General features: G+C 40.7%; 1 protein-coding gene and 2 long non-coding RNA genes across 3 annotated transcripts; all 3 read right to left on the bottom strand.

Annotated features, from left to right (window-relative positions):
• Positions 1-424: 424 nt before the first annotated feature.
• On the bottom strand, positions 425-1762 carry LOC120743502 (von Willebrand factor A domain-containing protein 5A-like). The gene is made up of 3 exons (XM_040047132.1): positions 1433-1762; positions 788-911; positions 425-681 (listed from the first exon to the last, which is right to left on the bottom strand). Exons 1-3 carry the CDS (start codon positions 1757-1759, stop codon positions 602-604), a joined length of 531 nt encoding a protein of 176 aa, XP_039903066.1. The 5' UTR covers positions 1760-1762; the 3' UTR covers positions 425-601.
• A 1882-nt stretch (positions 1763-3644) lies between these two features.
• On the bottom strand, positions 3645-4126 carry LOC120743503. Its single transcript, XR_005698218.1, has 3 exons — positions 4097-4126; positions 3857-3987; positions 3645-3773 (listed from the first exon to the last, which is right to left on the bottom strand). It is a non-coding gene; the product is annotated as an uncharacterized LOC120743503 (long non-coding RNA).
• Positions 4127-9662: 5536 nt separating this feature from the next.
• LOC120743504 lies at positions 9663-11061 on the bottom strand. Its single transcript, XR_005698219.1, has 5 exons — positions 10972-11061; positions 10774-10888; positions 10284-10461; positions 9921-10035; positions 9663-9792 (listed from the first exon to the last, which is right to left on the bottom strand). It is a non-coding gene; the product is annotated as an uncharacterized LOC120743504 (long non-coding RNA).
• Positions 11062-17596: the final 6535 nt, after the last annotated feature.

Raw genomic sequence — 17596 nt, forward strand, 5'->3', positions numbered from 1 at the left:
CACACAAAGGCATCTGCTGTGATGTTCACAATTCTGATGAAGTCAGTACTGATAAATGATCAGAATTATAATATTTCTGACTGTCTGAGGCTAAGTTGAATCGAATCGGGACTTTGAGAACTGGAATCGAAGGGATTATAGAAATCAGTGATGATACCCAGCCCTAGTGAGCAGCTAGGCACGACAGAAGTGGATGTAGCTGTAATAAGAAAATAACTATTGATAACTTTTCTGTTAAGTTAAGGCCTGATCCTTCTGAAATTCATAGCCAGTGCTCTGACACGGTGTCATCAATCTTTGAATGCTGAAAAAGCACAGTGTATCCAGAAAAACACATTATATTATATAAATTATAAAATTTGTGTGCGCCTAACTTTTCTGCCGGTACGCCTAACTTTTTAAAGTTAGGCGTACCGGTACGCCCATGGCAAAAAGTTAGTCTAGAGCCCTGTCAAGGATCAATCAGTGTCAATTAGCAGAATGAAAGTGTTTTATGGATAAAAAGGGGTTGATGATATAAAACAGCTCTGTATCAAAGGCAGTGTGGAGTAAGCAGACCTGCTTCTGTTCACTCTGAAGATGAAGCTACTTTAAAAAACTCTCAGAGTCCCAGAGCTTCTTTCTTCACGCTGCAACCCAGCAGGACATTTCCAGCATCCACACACTCTGACACACACGGTGCTAAAAACACAACACAGATATTAAAATAATGATTGTGGGAGGAAAGCTGTAGAATGAAACAGTTTTTTAAAGCTGTTATTTTATCTGTTACAATCATTGCTAGTACCATTGTGAGCACAGAGCCACGAGGCAGCCTTCATAGCCAGAAGCTCCCACTCGTCCTTTGCATCCATCTTGAAACCATGAAGCCAGATCAGAGCCAGAATGGTGGCCCACACTTCACTGCTGGTCTAATTCCCCAAATCAAAATCAATCAAATAAAACAGACAGAACACACATTTTACTTTCTACAACCAGTAATATTACATATGTTTGTGTACTTCTTTGTCACACGGGGTCACCAAGGTGGGCAGCTCTGCATATTTGATTTGGCAGATTATTACACTGGATGCTCTTCCTGATGAAATCCCAAACTGTGATATCATAAATGCTCTAAAATAATGTGCTGACATGTTTTTACAACAACTGATGAGGAAAATAATTTCTGCTGCCGTGTGGTTTCTGGATAATATCAGACGCTGGTGCAGCTCAGTGGGAGGTTAGGAGTGTGATTACCACCAGTGTTTTAGCTTCTGATATGCAGATGTTTATTCTCAGGCTGTGAGGCAGGCCTACGTTTAGTTTGACTTCATTTTATTTGTTTTATGGTGTGTTTTTAATTATATCATGTGTTTTGTTCAAATTATAGAATCAAATCTGTTTTATCTCACATCATCATTTTGTGTTAATATTTAAATTGACAGCAGTGCACCTTTTCAGGCTTTGACTTTTCCACCTCCTCGTTGGTCTGTCCCAGTGCAGCAGCCAGAGCTGGATCAAGCAGCCAGCAGCCAGACGCCTCCTGCAGGGAGACTAACTGCAGCAAAGGGTCTCTGGGTGGCTGCTCAGGCACAGCAGCTGGAAAATCTAAGATGCAATAAAAACAAAACCTGATTATGGTGCTAGATGACAAACAGAACTCTACATGATAACTCAGTGCATAAAACACCGCACTGTAAACTATGCAACAGATAAATATTATGTTTTTCACTTGAAAATTACATCTTAAAAATGTAATCATTACATAAGAGCTCCACATCAAACACATTAATCACATCATCTTTGTAGTGAAATAGCTGATGACTCATTAAACGTTTCCATGCAATTTATCCACAGTGAAAAATATTCACTTTGCTGGATCTGAAAATCACGTTTTCCGAGATCAGACAAGATCGGGCGTGTTCAGGGTGGTGTGGCCGTAAGCGTAGACATTGAGGGCTAGCAGGAGGGACTATGCGCTTACCTGCTGCTCTCTGGCAGGTAGCTCCATGCCCTCCTGGGTTTTAAATGCACCTTAGAACACACATGCATCAACACTACAATGAGCGGGTGGAGGGAGGTTTGGAGTCTTCTCTAACTCTGCGGCCTGCTGGAGGGAAAAGGGTAACACCACCTGGGTCTGGGTGCAGTTCCCCCCTCCAGGGCAAGGGTACCTAGACCCGGTTCGTAGAGTACGCTTGGGGAGTGTGATCGTGTGTACAGCGTCTCTTTATGTCTGTCTCCACGTTGGTTGAGTGTGGAGTAAGTGCATATGAGAGCATGAGGGTGGGAATGGATGTTTGTATCTGTGTGTGCCTGTATGTCTGTGTCTATATGTCAGGTTGGGTGTCAGACGCCACCTCTCTGGGGACATCTCAGGCCCTCCAAGGTTTGGAGGCCTATCTCCCCCACCACCACTTCCCCTGCCAGTGGCGGACTCCCTCAGATATCGGTGCGTTGGTGGTTCTTTGTGTCTGGGGATGGGCGTCCAGGTACACACGGCTCACTCCTTGGCGGCCGCTTATCGGGGCCTGGAGCCTGGGGCTCGCTCGGGCCACTTCGGAGGTGGGGTGCCCCTCTCGGCCTCTCGGTCACTCAGGCACAGCTGGCTGCCGGCGGAGCTCACGGGCACGTCACTGCAACTCCACCTGGCTTCTGCTCCGCGGCTGCTGAGTGAGCCCTCATCTGGGACTCTCCTCAGCTCTTTCTGGGACAGCGGCTGCCCCTCTGTTGGTCTTCCTTGGTCTCTTGTGTTCTGGGGGCCTCTGGATGTCTGGAGGTTTGATCTCTTCCATACCTGCTTCATGCCCTGGAGGACGGGGCTGTGGCCCCCCCACACCCTCTAGCAGATCATTACATGAAGGAACCTTTTAAAAAAACAAGCGCGTCCATGCTCACAGGTGTACACACGGGTGATCACACCCACAAACTACACCCTTTTTGGCTCCTACCTCAAAGCACACTGTGTTCTGTTGATCTTACGTGCTGCACAATAATGTTTAATATTTAGTATTTACTGTCATATTCCCATATATCATTGTGATGTTGTTTATTCTATTACTCTTGTTTCTCTTCTGCTTGTTTTCTTTTTTCTTTCTCAACAGGTGATCCAGGTGATTGATAGAAAGCATTTTCTTTTTTCTTTTCTTTTTCTTTTTCTGCCCATTCTGTTGGGTTTGTTTTTTGCCCTTCTCCCCCGTCCCTCTTCTCAGCTGTTTCTCTTTCTTTCTCCCCTTCTTTCCCCCAGTCAAGTCTGTCCCGTATTCAGCAAGTGAAAATAAAATAACAATAAAAGAATGAATCAAATGGACCATTACGGCAAGGCTGGGATGGTCAATTTGGTAAAGTAAATCCGTTGGGCATCTTTCTTTGCCTTTAGACAATAATTCTGATGGCAAAAGAGCCAACGGGACAGGCAAAAAAAAAAAGAAAAAGAAAATCACGTGTTCATTTCATTAGACACTAGCAATACTATTAAACTGGACCTTATCATTCTCATATAGCACTAAATGTGAAACTGAGTCATATCATAACAATCTATATATGTAATATGTGTTTGCCTGAATCTTCCAGCACAAACAGAAAGAGGAGCTGTTGTCTGAGTATCAATTGCAAATACACACCAGAAATCGTTCAGTAAAGACAAATTTAATAAATGAAAGCTGGTGAGAGGGCCTTTGATGTTTCTCTTTGGATCATCCTTCCATCCATTTCTTCAGCTTATCCAATTCAAGATTGGAGCCATCCCAGCTGTTATGGGGCCAGAGGCAGGAGTACAACCTGGACAGGTCAGTCTAACACAGAGAAACAGACAACTATTCACACTCACATTCAACCTAACTGCATCTCTCTGGACTGTGGGATGAAGCTGGAGTACCTGGAGGGAACCACAAAGGCGCCAGGACTGTCTTGCTCTCAGGTGACGGCCGTTTCACGCTGCTCTGAAGACCCTCAGTTGTCTTTGGATCATCCTGTTGTTTGTCTCCCAGTGTCGTTGCTGCTCCTCTCCTTCAAAGACAAACACCAAATAACACCAAATGAGAGTGAATCACTTCAGAACAACAGGAACACTCCTGGTTATTGTGAGCAAACGTCATAACAAGATGAATATATTTACCATTTTACTGAGGGAACATCTTCTGTGTGGAGTTTCTTCTCATCTTGGATCTTTTTCCTGACATTTAGAAACAAGAGGCAGAAAAGAAAGAATAAAAGTTAAAACCTCAACGATTTTTTAATGTTTGGGATATTTTAGAAACAACCGTAAACACTATTTACTACTTACCACTTTGTTCATTCTTGCTGACGTTCACTCTCCTCATCTTCTCTAAAAATGACAGTAAAGAGGGAATCGTTTTTAGTAACTTTATCAACCAGGTGAGCAGAATTTTAGATATTTATCAATATTCTGATTAAAAGCAGAGTGAATACTTATCTTTTTACGAGAAAGGGTTCAATCCGTCCTGTCTTAGGTCTTAATGTCACCTTGTCTCCTCTCTGTTTTCTCTGAAAACAAAAGACAAATGGGAAGAAAAAAATTAGTAAATGATTTCAGCAACTAGAGGAAGTGTTCACTGAGGAGCTGTCATAATAATATAAAATCAATATCTACTTATCTTTTTTTTAATGAGAGTTTACAGAGCACGCTGGCTTCGCTCCTCCCCTCCGCTCCTCTCTGAAAGTTACCTGGATAAAGGATAATAACAATTAATAACATCATCAAAACAGACAAACCTGAAAGAATTGCTGATCAGAGTTGTGACAGAGTCGCAGGTTAGATGGATGTATACTTATCTTTCACAATGAGAGCGTTTGCATCTTCCTTTAGAGAGAAGATGAGGAGAGTGAACGTCAGCAAGAATGAACAAAGTGGTAAGTAGTAAATAGTGTTTACGGTTGTTTCTAAAATATCCCAAACATTAAAAAAATCGTTGAGGTTTTAACTTTTATTCTTTCTTTTCTGCCTCTTGTTTCTAAATGTCAGGAAAAAAGAGCCAAGATGAGAAGAAACTCCACACAGAAGATGTTCCCTCAGTAAAATGGTAAATATATTCATCTTGTTATGACGTTTGCTCACAATAACCAGGAGCGTTCCCGTTGTTCTGAAGTGATTCACTCTCATTTGGTGTTATTTGGTTGAAAACAATAAAAAGACCTCTTCAGGTCTTTTATTGTTTTCTCTCTGCAGAGGAAAGTGATGAGACTGATGAGGAAATACTAAATACAAAGACTGACAAAGGGAACTGAAAAAGTCAAACCAAAACCTATACTGGGGGAAAACTATAGGAAACAGAACTACTGAGGCAAGGAAACACGAGGGGACGGAGATAAACACTCTGACAAGGGACAAAGGGAGACTGACACAATATTTACACACAGGAGGCTGATTATGGGAACTAAGGACACATAGAAACACAGCTGAACCGAATAAGAAATGAACAACAAGTCGAAACAAACTCTAATGACAGTTCAACAAGTTCTAAACAGAACAAATAACTTTCAGGATGTTTCAACAATGTGTAAAATGAGTTCTTATCTTTTTTTTGTGAGAGGGCCTTTGATGTTTCTCTTTGGATCATCCTTCCATCCATTTCTTCAGCTTATCCAATTCAAGATTGGAGCCATCCCAGCTGTTATGGGGCCAAGAGGCAGGAGTACAACCTGGACAGGTCAGTCTAACACAGAGAAACAGACAACTATTCACACTCACATTCAACCTAACTGCATCTCTCTGGACTGTGGGATGAAGCTGGAGTACCTGGAGGGAACCACAAGGCGCCAGGACTGTCTTGCTCTCAGGTGACGGCCGTTCACGCTGCTCTGAAGACCCTCAGTTGTCTTTGGATCAAATAACACCAATGAGATTGAATCACTTCAGAAACACAGGAACACTCCTGGTTATTGTGAGCAAACGTCATAACAAGATGAATATATTTACCATTTTACTGAGGGAAAATCTTCTGTGTGTGTGTTTCTTCGCAGCGTGACTCATTTTCCTGACTTTTAGAAACAAGAGGCAGAAAAGAAAGAATAAAAGTTAAACCTCGACGATTTCAAATATTTTAGGACATTATTTTAGAAACAACCTTAAGCACTATTTACTACTTACCACTTTGTTCAGGCTTGCTGACGTTCGACATGCTTCACTGTATATTATAATCTCAAGCGCTTCCTTGCTGGAGTCGGGCTCCGGATGCTGCTCTCTTCCTCCGGAGCCTTCCTCTTAGCACGCTTTGCCGACATATTTAGAAAACGGCAGAGCACCGAAGTGAGAACTCTGCCGTCCGCGCTGTAGTCTGTTATTCTCCAGCGGTTCGTCATCTCAGTGTCCTCTGTTCGGTAAACAGTGGAGATGACTCTGGTGACGAGGAGGCCGTCGACAGTCAAGGTGCCGACACAGTTCCTCCGATCTGCCTTCAGCACAGCAAGATCCGCTTTCTCTGGAAGAACTGGAGTCAGGAAGCGTGGATGAGAGCTGGAGCCCGCAGGCGGCAGCATCATGCCAGCTGGTGAGTCCGTAGGAGGAGAAGGAAGTGGTTTTCTCTCTCTGGCTCTTCCTCAAATGGACAAATGGTGTCTGTTACCTGGTCCCGGTGGAACAATCCTTTAAAAGGTAATGTAAGGAAAGTCCTTGGACCCAGTCACCAGGTTTATGGTAAAGAGTGAGGACCAGGTGGGACATGGAGTCCAGTTGGCTGCTGCTCAGTTCACGGTTTCCTCAAGTAATGACGACCATCTGAGGAGCAGTGATTGGACTCACCAGCTCAGCTACGAGAAAGCAAAGCATGCGGTACGTTAATCATGTGATCACACAAACTAAAGCCTGAATTTAAATTGTCCAGACATGGCTTTACATCATCATAAGCTCTTCCACACACAAACAGTAAGAAGCTCCCAGCAGAACTCATTGTTTATGAAAAGCCTTCACCTTTTTTGGTAAAGTTTCATGCGGTGTAAGGCTGCATGGACTTTCACTGAGGTTTTAATACGACTTCACATTAAGGAGTAAATATCTTCATATGGTTGAGCATCGATATTTTGAGAATAAAGCAGCTACATTTAGGTGAGAAACCTCCCACCTCCTTATTGCAGGCACACACTGTTTCATATCTCAAACTCATCCAGCGACTCTGTGAACTTTTAAAACTCCATTCTCCAGCTTTATAAAATTCACAATCTATGAAACTTTCACGTATAAACTCAGCGCCAGCAGCCCAAACATGTCAACTCAAACCCTCTACATGCAAAAACGGCCGCGCGCTGACGTCAGCGTCCTCCAATGCCTTACGTCGTTTCCAGGGCGCGTGCATTCAATTGTTTTTTTTTCCAGCGATTTAAAAAAAAAACATGGCGCCATCTTTATAGTGTACTGGCACATGTTAAAATTGATGTTACTCAAGTATGAAACATCTCATCCTAAATGTTAACGCTCATGAAGTCCTACTTCCAAACAATAAAAGACAAAAATCTAAGTTGTATTTGTTTGCTAGCACTCTGACATATTAGCCTGCTGTACTCACCATAGCGTTGATCTATCACCTCCTCAATGAAAAGGGAGAGCAGGTGCATCTCGCGACTGAAGTTTGTAGAAGTCATTTTGCAAATCCTTCTTGAAGATTTTCAAACGTTGGCTGTAGTTTGAAAAATCCGAGTTTTCACAGCACTAGTGGGAAAAAGCTCCTGTTTGCGCTCAAACGTGAAACCCGAATTCCAAGTTTGCCTCCTGCTTTTATACCTGCACTCAAACACGTCATCATCACCATGACTCCCAGTGCCACCGAAAATCAATTTTATTTATTTAAAATAAAGTTCGTCTAATTATCATAGCTTTTTAAAAATTATATATGTTTCTCACTTTATTTTACTGTTTTATTCATCCTTTATAAAAATATGTTGCCAAACTTTGTCGTTTTAATTCTTTAAAAAAAATCATTAATTCACCAGTTTACAAAATGAAGATCGATATCTGAAATTTAAATTAATAAATAAATAATTACAATTGATAATGGATTTTTAGCATTAAAGAATAGTTTTTCAATGCGCTTTAAATGTTATCAGAGCCGATGTTGTGCCAAAAAGTGATCGCAGTCCAAAAAGTGATTTACGGTATTGAAACGTTTGTTTGTGTCATGACATTTGTAAACAGTTGATGTTTAAGGTGCAGTTCATGTGGAAGCCAGAGGAGGGTGGTGTTGTGCGCATAATACAAAGTGATGGCGAAACCTAAAAGACGGTGTCATGTCTGCTCCCTGAAGCAATCTCATAACAGTTTCAATCTATTTCAAGCCAGTTAGCACATTTCTGTTATGAAGTTTAATAATTTTTTGGCAGTAAACTTTTAAATCCTTTTATTATGAATATCACATTTTCAGATTTTCAAGAGAGACCAGACCAATAGGGCAGCAGAAATCACAAAATAAATAAATAAATAAATAAGAGTTTTATAAAGATTAAAACAGTAAAAAAAAAAAAGAGAGAGAAGAGAGACTGGAATGATTATGATGTATAACACAGAATATGTACAATAACAGAGTTATAAAACACACCTAGAAAAAAACACGTGTAAACTTTTTATTTCATCTATAACCTCTGTGTAAATTTTGTTGATTGCAAAGTGTTTATGAATATGTTTTTTAAAAGCTGGTTATCTGACTGTCAGTTAATAGCAATTAAAAAGAAAGCTGATTTTATTATTCCTAAATGGAAAAGTCCATTATGAATTTTTGTTATGAATTTCATTTATCAATCCACCTCCTCACTGCTCTTTCCCGGTGCAGCAGCCAGAGCTGGATCAAGCAGCCAGATGGCTTCTGGAGGAAGACTAACTGCAACCAAGGGTCTCTGGGAGGCTGCTCAGGCACAGCAGCTGAAAAAATCAAAGATGAAATAAAAACTGGACCTGATCATGGTGCTGCATGAGACAAAAAGTCTAGATGATAAACCAGTGTATGAATTGGGTAACACTGCTTATGATGATCATGTTTAGGTGGAAACTAGCGAGCTAACTCTGCTAACCTCTAACTCAGTTAAATTGAATAAACTCTGTTTTCATGGATGCCTGGATGTTAAACTTAATTGTTAAACCCGGTAAAGCAGCAACGCTGATCATTTTATTAAAGATGAAAGAAGTTAGACCGTTTTTAGCTCTCAGTGATCCCTCAGTGTTCGTTTGACTTTGGGACCTGAAATATGGCAGCTTTTCACTTACACATTTTTGAACCACTCATTCATAGAAATAGTTTCCAGTCAAAGATCTGGACAGATCCACCAAGTTCACAGTAGTTTTACAATTTTCTGCAGCGCAGAAAAAAAACCCCTGAAAACATCACACCTCTGAAGTAACACATTGTGATTCATGTACAAACAACACACAATTATTGTAGATTCTTCAAAGCCTCCTTATATTCAACACTTGGGTAGGTGGTGTTATACATGCCCTCACAGCACCGGCACATCAATCACCCTATTTTCACCTTGTCACCTTCATTAAGCTGCTCTCTTTCTACAGAAGGCCCACCGCATGCATGGGGGAGGGAGGGGGGGATACCGTGGGCCAGGGCTGTGGCATCTAATGTCTGGTTGTCAGTGTCCTTTGGAAAAGCAAGTGATTGTCCTAAAATCAGATGTCCCAGCAGATTGATCTAGTTTGCCAACAACATGAGAGGCTGCTCCTACCTGTCCTAGTGAGCTGGGCATAAATCAGTGACCTCTGACCCTTGAAAAGTGTTGTGATTAGTGGAGAGAGGACAGTGACAGACACTTCCTTTGGTAAATCCAATATGACTGAGATGTCGACCACAGCGACTGCATCACCTGAAAAATAATGAAAAACCTGAAAACCTGAAAAAATATACATTAATGTTTTTGGAATTTATGTCTTCTGTTCAAATAATAATATCATCTTGCCTTTTCATGATAATTGTTATGACTCATTGTCTTACTTTTGGTTGCATCCTGTCAGTCCCTGTGATGAACTGAGCGTGACCTCCTCCTTCCTTGGCCATCCCATTGATGAGAGCAGAGCTGGCCCCTTCCCCAATCCCAAAAGAGAAACACCTGCAATACAACAGCTGTTTTTAAGACACACAGGTTTGGTACGCAGCACATGTCATCATCTTTTTGTTGTTTTACCTGTGAGAACCTGAATTCTCAATCACTTCTTTGGTGCTCCCCACCTCTCCATCAGTAAAGACAAACAGCAAGAGAGGAGAGTTTTTTCATCTACACAAGCAAAAGCTCAACTCTTTGGCAGGTATACAAGTATGCTTTCAGTAATCTGTTTTAGCAAGTAAATCAAACATAACCTGGAGTTTTGCAGAATCATCCAAAGGCAACATGGTGTTTTACAGTGATATCACTTTAAGTCACTGAGATCACATGAATACAACTGATGGGAAGATGTGTTCACAACGAGACCCCAAACTGTAAAATGTTTGAATAGCAGCCCATTGGTAAACTCTTCAACAGGAGCAGAGGACTGTCCTGAAGGGAAGAGGGAAAAGATGGTGAGGCCACTGTGTGAGAGGAACGATTTGAGGAAAGATTTGAGGAAAGATTTTGTAACTCTAACACCACTTTATGAATACTCTGGCACTGCTGGTGCGAGTATTACTCATATTTTCAGATTGATTCACTACCAACACAAACTCTCCACATGAAGCCATTGAACACATCAGAGACATGAAACGGACAGAAAAATGTCAAGTTTACAGTTTCTAATATATTCCAATACAATTAAATTCCAGGTTGAATTTTTATTTGCAAACTAATGACTTCACTTATTTTTCACTCAACCCGGCTCAGCAGAGGCCTGTCCTGCCTCCACCACAGCAGTGGGCTGGTGGGCGTCTTTGTAATAAATCAGCAGTTCAACATCTCTGTCAAACTTGTGTCCTGCAGCCAGCTTGACCTGCACACCACAAACACATTCATATTTAGTTCTCAGTAATAAGTAACAACCACACACAGCAGACACATCAGCACTCTACCTACCGTGGCCTGGGTTTGATCAGTGTTGAGGTACTGCAGAGGGTCCAGGGAGCAGTTGGACTCTACTTTATGGATTGGACGAGGAGAGGAGACAGAAGAACATCACTGGACAACCAAAACTATTTTACAGCTATTTTAGTTTAAAACCATAAAAAGTGACAGAAAAGGAATATGTTTGTTTTTGTAAATATGCTCTTGACTTTTAGGATCTATGGATGGTATAATGACAAATATCAGTATAATGAGGAAAACATCATTTTTGCCTCTCTTTTTTTTAAACAAACCTTTAAAGTGATATAAGATTTTATGTCAGCGAGAGTTAGTGAGTGTTAAGTAATTATAAACCTCTTTATGATCTAACTTTTGGAAAAAATAAGGGAAACTCCACATAACATTTTCTTAATTAGTTAAAAACCATTTACTGATATAAAGTCATGACGTTTGGCCAGCTTGAAGATGGAGAGAAAGACGGACACTCTTTTTTTATTAATCCTTTATTTATCCAGGTAAAAAAAATCTCATTGAGATTAAAAATCTCATTTCCAAGAGAGACCTGGCATCATGGCAACAAAAGTCACATACCACCTAACATTTAAAACAAATACAATATCCAATACCAACACGTGTAAAATATACAATAACACATTAAAAACAATCACACTGAGTAAAAGAGCTGTTCTCTCGTTCCTTTAAGACAGACTTAAACTCTCCCAAGGTAACCAATTCTGATAATTTCAGTTCCTTCTGCAGATTATTCCAGGAAGCAGGGGCAGCGTATTTAAAACCTTTTTCCCCAATTCTGTTCTGATTTTTGGGACAATCAATTGTGTGATTTTGTTCGAACGAAGGCTGTATTGGTTGTGGTCTTTCTCGAATTGATGAGATTCTAGATTGGTTTTGGTGTTTCTGTGTGAAATCAGTAAAAGTATGAACATAATCGCCATCTAGTGGCAGAGAAAAGGAATTAAAACACTTTGCGAATGAGCTGCCACAGCAGTGGTCCAATCTTCTACTGTGTTAGGAGTATTCAGACAATTTTGACATACTTTTTTTCCACAATGGTAAAACCAATATTAGGTACATAATTCATGACAAATAAACATGTAAAAGGGGTTGATGATATAAAACAGCTCTGTATCAAAGGCAGTGTGGAGTAAGCAGACCTGCTTCTGTTCACTCTGAAGATGAAGCTACTTTAAGAAAACTCTCAGAGTCCCAGAGCTTCTTTCTTCACGCTGCAGACCCAGCAGGACATTTCCAGCATCCACACACTCTGACACACACGGTGCTAAAAACACAACACAGATATTAAAATAATGATTGTGGGAGGAAAGCTGTAGAATGAAACAGTTTTTTAAAGCTGTTATTTTATCTGTTACAATCATTGCTAGTACCATTGTGAGCACAGAGCCACGAGGCAGCCTTCATAGCCAGAAGCTCCCACTCGTCCTTTGCATCCATCTTGAAACCATGAAGCCAGATCAGAGCCAGAATGGTGGCCCACACTTCACTGCTGGTCTAATTCCCCAAATCAAAATCAATCAAATAAAACAGACAGAACACACATTTTACTTTCTACAACCAGTAATATTACATATGTTGTGTACTTCTTTGTCACACGGGGTCACCAAGGTGGGCAGCTCTGCATATTTGATTTGGCAGATTATTACACTGGATGCTCTTCCTGATGAAATCCCAAACTGTGATGTCATAAATGCTCTAAAATAATGTGCTGACATGTTTTTTACAACAACTGATGAGGAAAATAATTTCTGCTGCCGTGTGGTTTCTGGATAATATCAGACGCTGGTGCAGCTCAGTGGGAGGTTAGGAGTGTGATTACCACCAGTGTTTTAGCTTCTGATATGCAGATGTTTATTCTCAGGCTGTGAGGCAGGCCTACGTTTAGTTTGACTTCATTTTATTTGTTTTATGGTGTGTTTTTAATTATATCATGTGTTTTTGTTCAAATTATAGAATCAAATCTGTTTTATCTCACATCATCATTTTGTGTTAATATTTAAATTGACAGCAGTGCATCTTTTCAGGCTTTGACTTTTCCACCTCCTCGTTGCTTCCTCCATGGAAGACATGCCAGTGGGATTAAGGAGGTCCTTGAAGCATTCCTTCCACCACCCGACAGTGTTCTCATCGAAGTCAGCAGCACTCCACCCTCACTATGCACAGTGCAGGTAGATCACCTCTTTCCTCTCCCGAGTCGCTAAACGGGTGGCCATAATCTTTAGGCGGTATGGTTCAGTGGTTACCACCACAACAGGCACCAACCACCCTGCAACCGCAGCTCTGATGATTTGAAATGGAGTCCCTCAAGTCTCGCAAATGAAAAATATGCACATATTCTTGTTGGACAGGAAAATCTACTGATATTTTTGTTTTAGTAGTACAACTTTGCTTAGTCCAGGTTGAAAATAAAATGTAAGAGCATCATTTTTTCCAAAATTATAGAGCCTCATTCATTTTGATGTCTGAAAACTTCAGGGAGTTTTCTTGGTTTTTGAGATGGCATCAGATTTCAGTGCGTGAAAAAATAACATGCCTGAAAGTGGGTTGACAGAGCATTTTTCAAAGGACTTATTTTGAGTAGTATTTATTATTTGAACCTAAAATTTCACTGCACTCATCATATGTGCCCACACTTTGTATCTTAACATTTTTTATGAAAATGATGGATGGTTGAGCAGAAGACCCGTATTTATTACAAATGGAATGATCCATGAGTTAACTGAGCTGGACTTGGTTTTACTGACAGTTTGAAGTTACTGTTTAACAAGCAGCTAGTAACTTGGATAGTAAAAACAAAAACTACCCATCAGCTTAAGAAATTACTGAGCTGTGCTTAAGTTAACACTGAAGCTGGCTCCCTAGACTTCAATGTTGTGGTATTTGCTTTGGTAAAAGAACATGATCCTAAAATTGTTTTAACAGGAGTTATAGTGAAGAGAGGCTGCAGCTTAGCAGAAATCCCCCATAATCACTTTGATAGACTGTATAAATGATCATTTATCATGTGCAATTAGCCAATTTGAATTTTATTTATATTCCACTACTTCACAACTGTAGTTGCTTTAAGTCACTTTGCATATTAAGCTAAAGACCCTATAATATTAGAGAAGAAAAAAACAACAACCAGATGTTCCCTATGAGCACGCACTTGGCAACATTGGGAGGGAACGACTCTGTTTAAAAGAGAAGAAACCTCCAGCAGAACCAGGTTCAGGGAGGGCAACTATCTGCTGGTTGGGGGTGAGGGGAAAGACAAGGATGCAGAGGGAGTCAAGTATCTGGACTCTGTGTTTATAACATTTTTAGGGTCGAGCACAAAAACTCGCTTTCGCCTGAAATTAGAAGCAGGAAATTCGAGGTCATCCAGGCCTTGATGTCTTTAAGACATGACTGTACTTTAACTAATTGATTTGTGTTACAGGGCTTCATGGAGACATTGTTAAGAAACCAAATAGAAATCTAAAGATTTTTAACGAGAATCTGGTAAACATAGACAACAGTGCATTTAACACCTCTGTGTTTCTTCCTACTAAACTCTAAAAATGCTTTTTTTTTTTTTTTTTTTAAATTATGCAGTATTGCCAGTGACTATATTTTCAAGATTTATCGTGCTATACTTTGTTTCTATCGCACACACTGACAGAGGATGGTGACCTTTAGTCCAGACAGACATGCTGTCTTTACTTAACCCCAGTTATCAGGCTGAAGGAGTTCTGACAGGATCTCGATTCCTTTCTGCTGCTGATGGATTTGCCTCTAAAAAGTCAGACAGACTTTGTTTTCTTCTCTAAACAAACACTATGACAGTGTGCAATGTGCAGACAAGTCTGTCATTCTTTACAAAAGCAGGCTCTGAGGACACAAATTAGTTGTTGTTGGTGATGTTCCTGTGTGTGTCAATCTGTCTGTTCTTGGTGTATTTTAGAGTAAAAGTGTCAGATTATTGCACAATAGTGTTTGGACTTGAATTCAAACATGTCTCCTTGATTTCACACAAAACGGCAGACTGAGATTACTCTGTCATGTCTAATATGTTTGTGATCAGTAATGATATACTATTAGATGTTATGATATCCCTAATCCAAGAAATAATGAGTAGGAAAAAGTGAAACATGTTTAAAACTAGACACACAGCATTAGGGTTTGGGTATTATTAACTGTTTTCCAGTAAGTAGAGTTACGTTTCTGAAAATACTGTTTTAAATTCAACACGTGGAAACTCACAATTCAAAACAGAAGTGTTTGTTTGTGTTTAAACTGTTTTACCCAGCGTCCTCTGCAGGTCTGAGACTGAAGTGCAGCTGGTTCTCAGAGGGATGACCTGCCAGGCTGTACTTCAGCGTCACACAGCCCTCTGCTGCCTCTGAGCTCTGACACAGAATTACAGTGTTAGAAGTCACGTTAATTACTGTCATCAAATACCTAAACAACAACATGAGAGGCTGCTGCTCCTACCTGTCCAGTGAGCTGGGCATAAATCAGTGACCTCTGACCCTGGAAAAGTGTTGTGATTGGTGGAGAGAGGACAGTGACAGACACTTCCTTTGGTAAATCCCATGTGACTGAGATGTCGACCACAGCTGGCTGCAGAGCAATCGCAGCGACTGCATCACCTGAAAAATAATGAAAATTTCTCCAAATATACACAAACAGTTGGAACAGACATTTTACTCACTGCAGGTCTGATCTCAAATATGGATCTGCTGCTGCTGTAATGTTTAACTTGACCTGTAATTGTGTTTAATGTCTTACTTTTGGTTGCATCCGGTCAGTCCCTGTGATGAACTGAGCGTGACCTCCTCCTTCCTTGCCATCCCATTGATAGAGCAGAGCTGGCCCCTTCCCCAATCCCAAAAAGAGAAAACACCTGCAAGAACAACAGCTTTTGCTGAGTACACAGAGGACATGAGTTCGTCTTCACCAGATCGATCACTTCTTTGGTGTGCCCACCTCTGCATAGTAAAGACAAACAGCTGGAGAGGAGAGTGTTACACACACTTTTTCATGTATGTATGCGTCAGTAAAGTGTTTTAACAAGTTAAAAAAAAGCAAGAGTGAGAGGAACAGTAGGAGCCACTCAACAGATCAACTCATGTATAATTAGCAGATTATATGAGACTGATACAGGGCCTTGATTCATGGTCAACTTACAAGTTGGAGTAATGAATGAGAAAAAAAGGAAGGACTAAAGAATGACATCATTAAAGTGTGGGTGTTGTGTGTGTGTGTGTGTGTGTCTAATGCAGGGTTGGCTGTAAATATGTCTGAGGGGCTCCAGGATCTCTGTTTCCTCCAAGATCAGCCTCCATTTTCTCAACTTTCTTCAGAGCCTCCTCACCATACTCTACACCAGACCTTCCCAAAGTGTGGGGCCCGCCCCTAAGGGGGGCACAGAGCCATTGCAAAGGGAGGCGCAGTATGAAAAGGAAAAAACAAAACAACAAAAAAACAATGCTTGGACACTGCTGGGGCGCCTCCACAAACGCAAATCAGGAGATGAAGCATTGCTGAATATGGTTTCCAACCAACTTCATTCTAAGCCAAATACTAGAAAATATGGTGAAGCAAATCTTCCCTTTGGCTTCACCCTGCACAAGTGCCGAGGTAGGTCTCCCCTGCAGAATTGGTTTTCCCTCGTCGGGAGCAGCGCTGGGCTCTTCAATTCACGGACAAACAGCATCCAACAGTTGTTTATGTTTTTAAACCTATTTTGCAGAGAGATTGAAAAATGTATTGATAGCAATGTTGAATATTATTACACCTTTACACTACATGTAAAGTAATCACCCGTGATGCCTCTGCCTGTGTAAATAGAGGAACAGTAGCTGCATGTGTATATGTAAGCGTGTAAAACCTGCAGATTGTCACATTAACAGTATTTTGTCTCTACCTGCTATTCTGCAATTCATCTCATGTAAACAATAACTGTGGCGCACAGCGTGACGTGAAAAAAGGCACATACCTTTGACGTTGCCTGATGAACTCTGTATTCCTCGGCCACACGTAAACGCAAAATGGAGTTTTAAAAAATCTCAGTTTTCGGTGATTCGAAACGCCGTTTACGTGTGGACGAAACAGCTGCGTTTTCAGAAATACCCGTGCAGGTGTGGACGTAGCGTAAAAGAGTTAGTAGTTTATTTTCTTACTACGACGACTTTATTGCACTATATAATTTTCCAATCAGTGTTCAGGAATTCTCAATGGTGCTTGGTGCCATACCCTCAGGGACTTTAATGTTATATAAAAACACTGACAGCTCGATCTCTACCTCAGTCACTCTCCCTGATCCAGCTGAGTCACCAATAGGAAAAATCTGCTTTTCACAGGAACTTGGTAATAGCAATAAGAGAATACGTAGTTTATTCCAAGAAGATATCGTCTCTCTCCCATATATAATATCTTATTGGAACCGATTTGTTCCAGATATCAAGTGGAAGACAGTCTGGATGGTCCCCCATAAAATTTGATTGTAAATAAGGTGAAAGAAGTCTCATTTAAAATTCTACATAAATGTTATCCAGCCAGTCACTACATGGTAAAATTTAAAAGGGACATAAATACTAATTGTACTTTATGTGGGGATCATCCAGAAACTGTGACACAT

This window comes from Simochromis diagramma, unplaced genomic scaffold, assembly GCF_900408965.1.
Source record: "Simochromis diagramma unplaced genomic scaffold, fSimDia1.1 OVJJ01000183.1, whole genome shotgun sequence".
In the NCBI taxonomy this organism is placed as follows: domain Eukaryota; kingdom Metazoa; phylum Chordata; class Actinopteri; order Cichliformes; family Cichlidae; genus Simochromis; species Simochromis diagramma.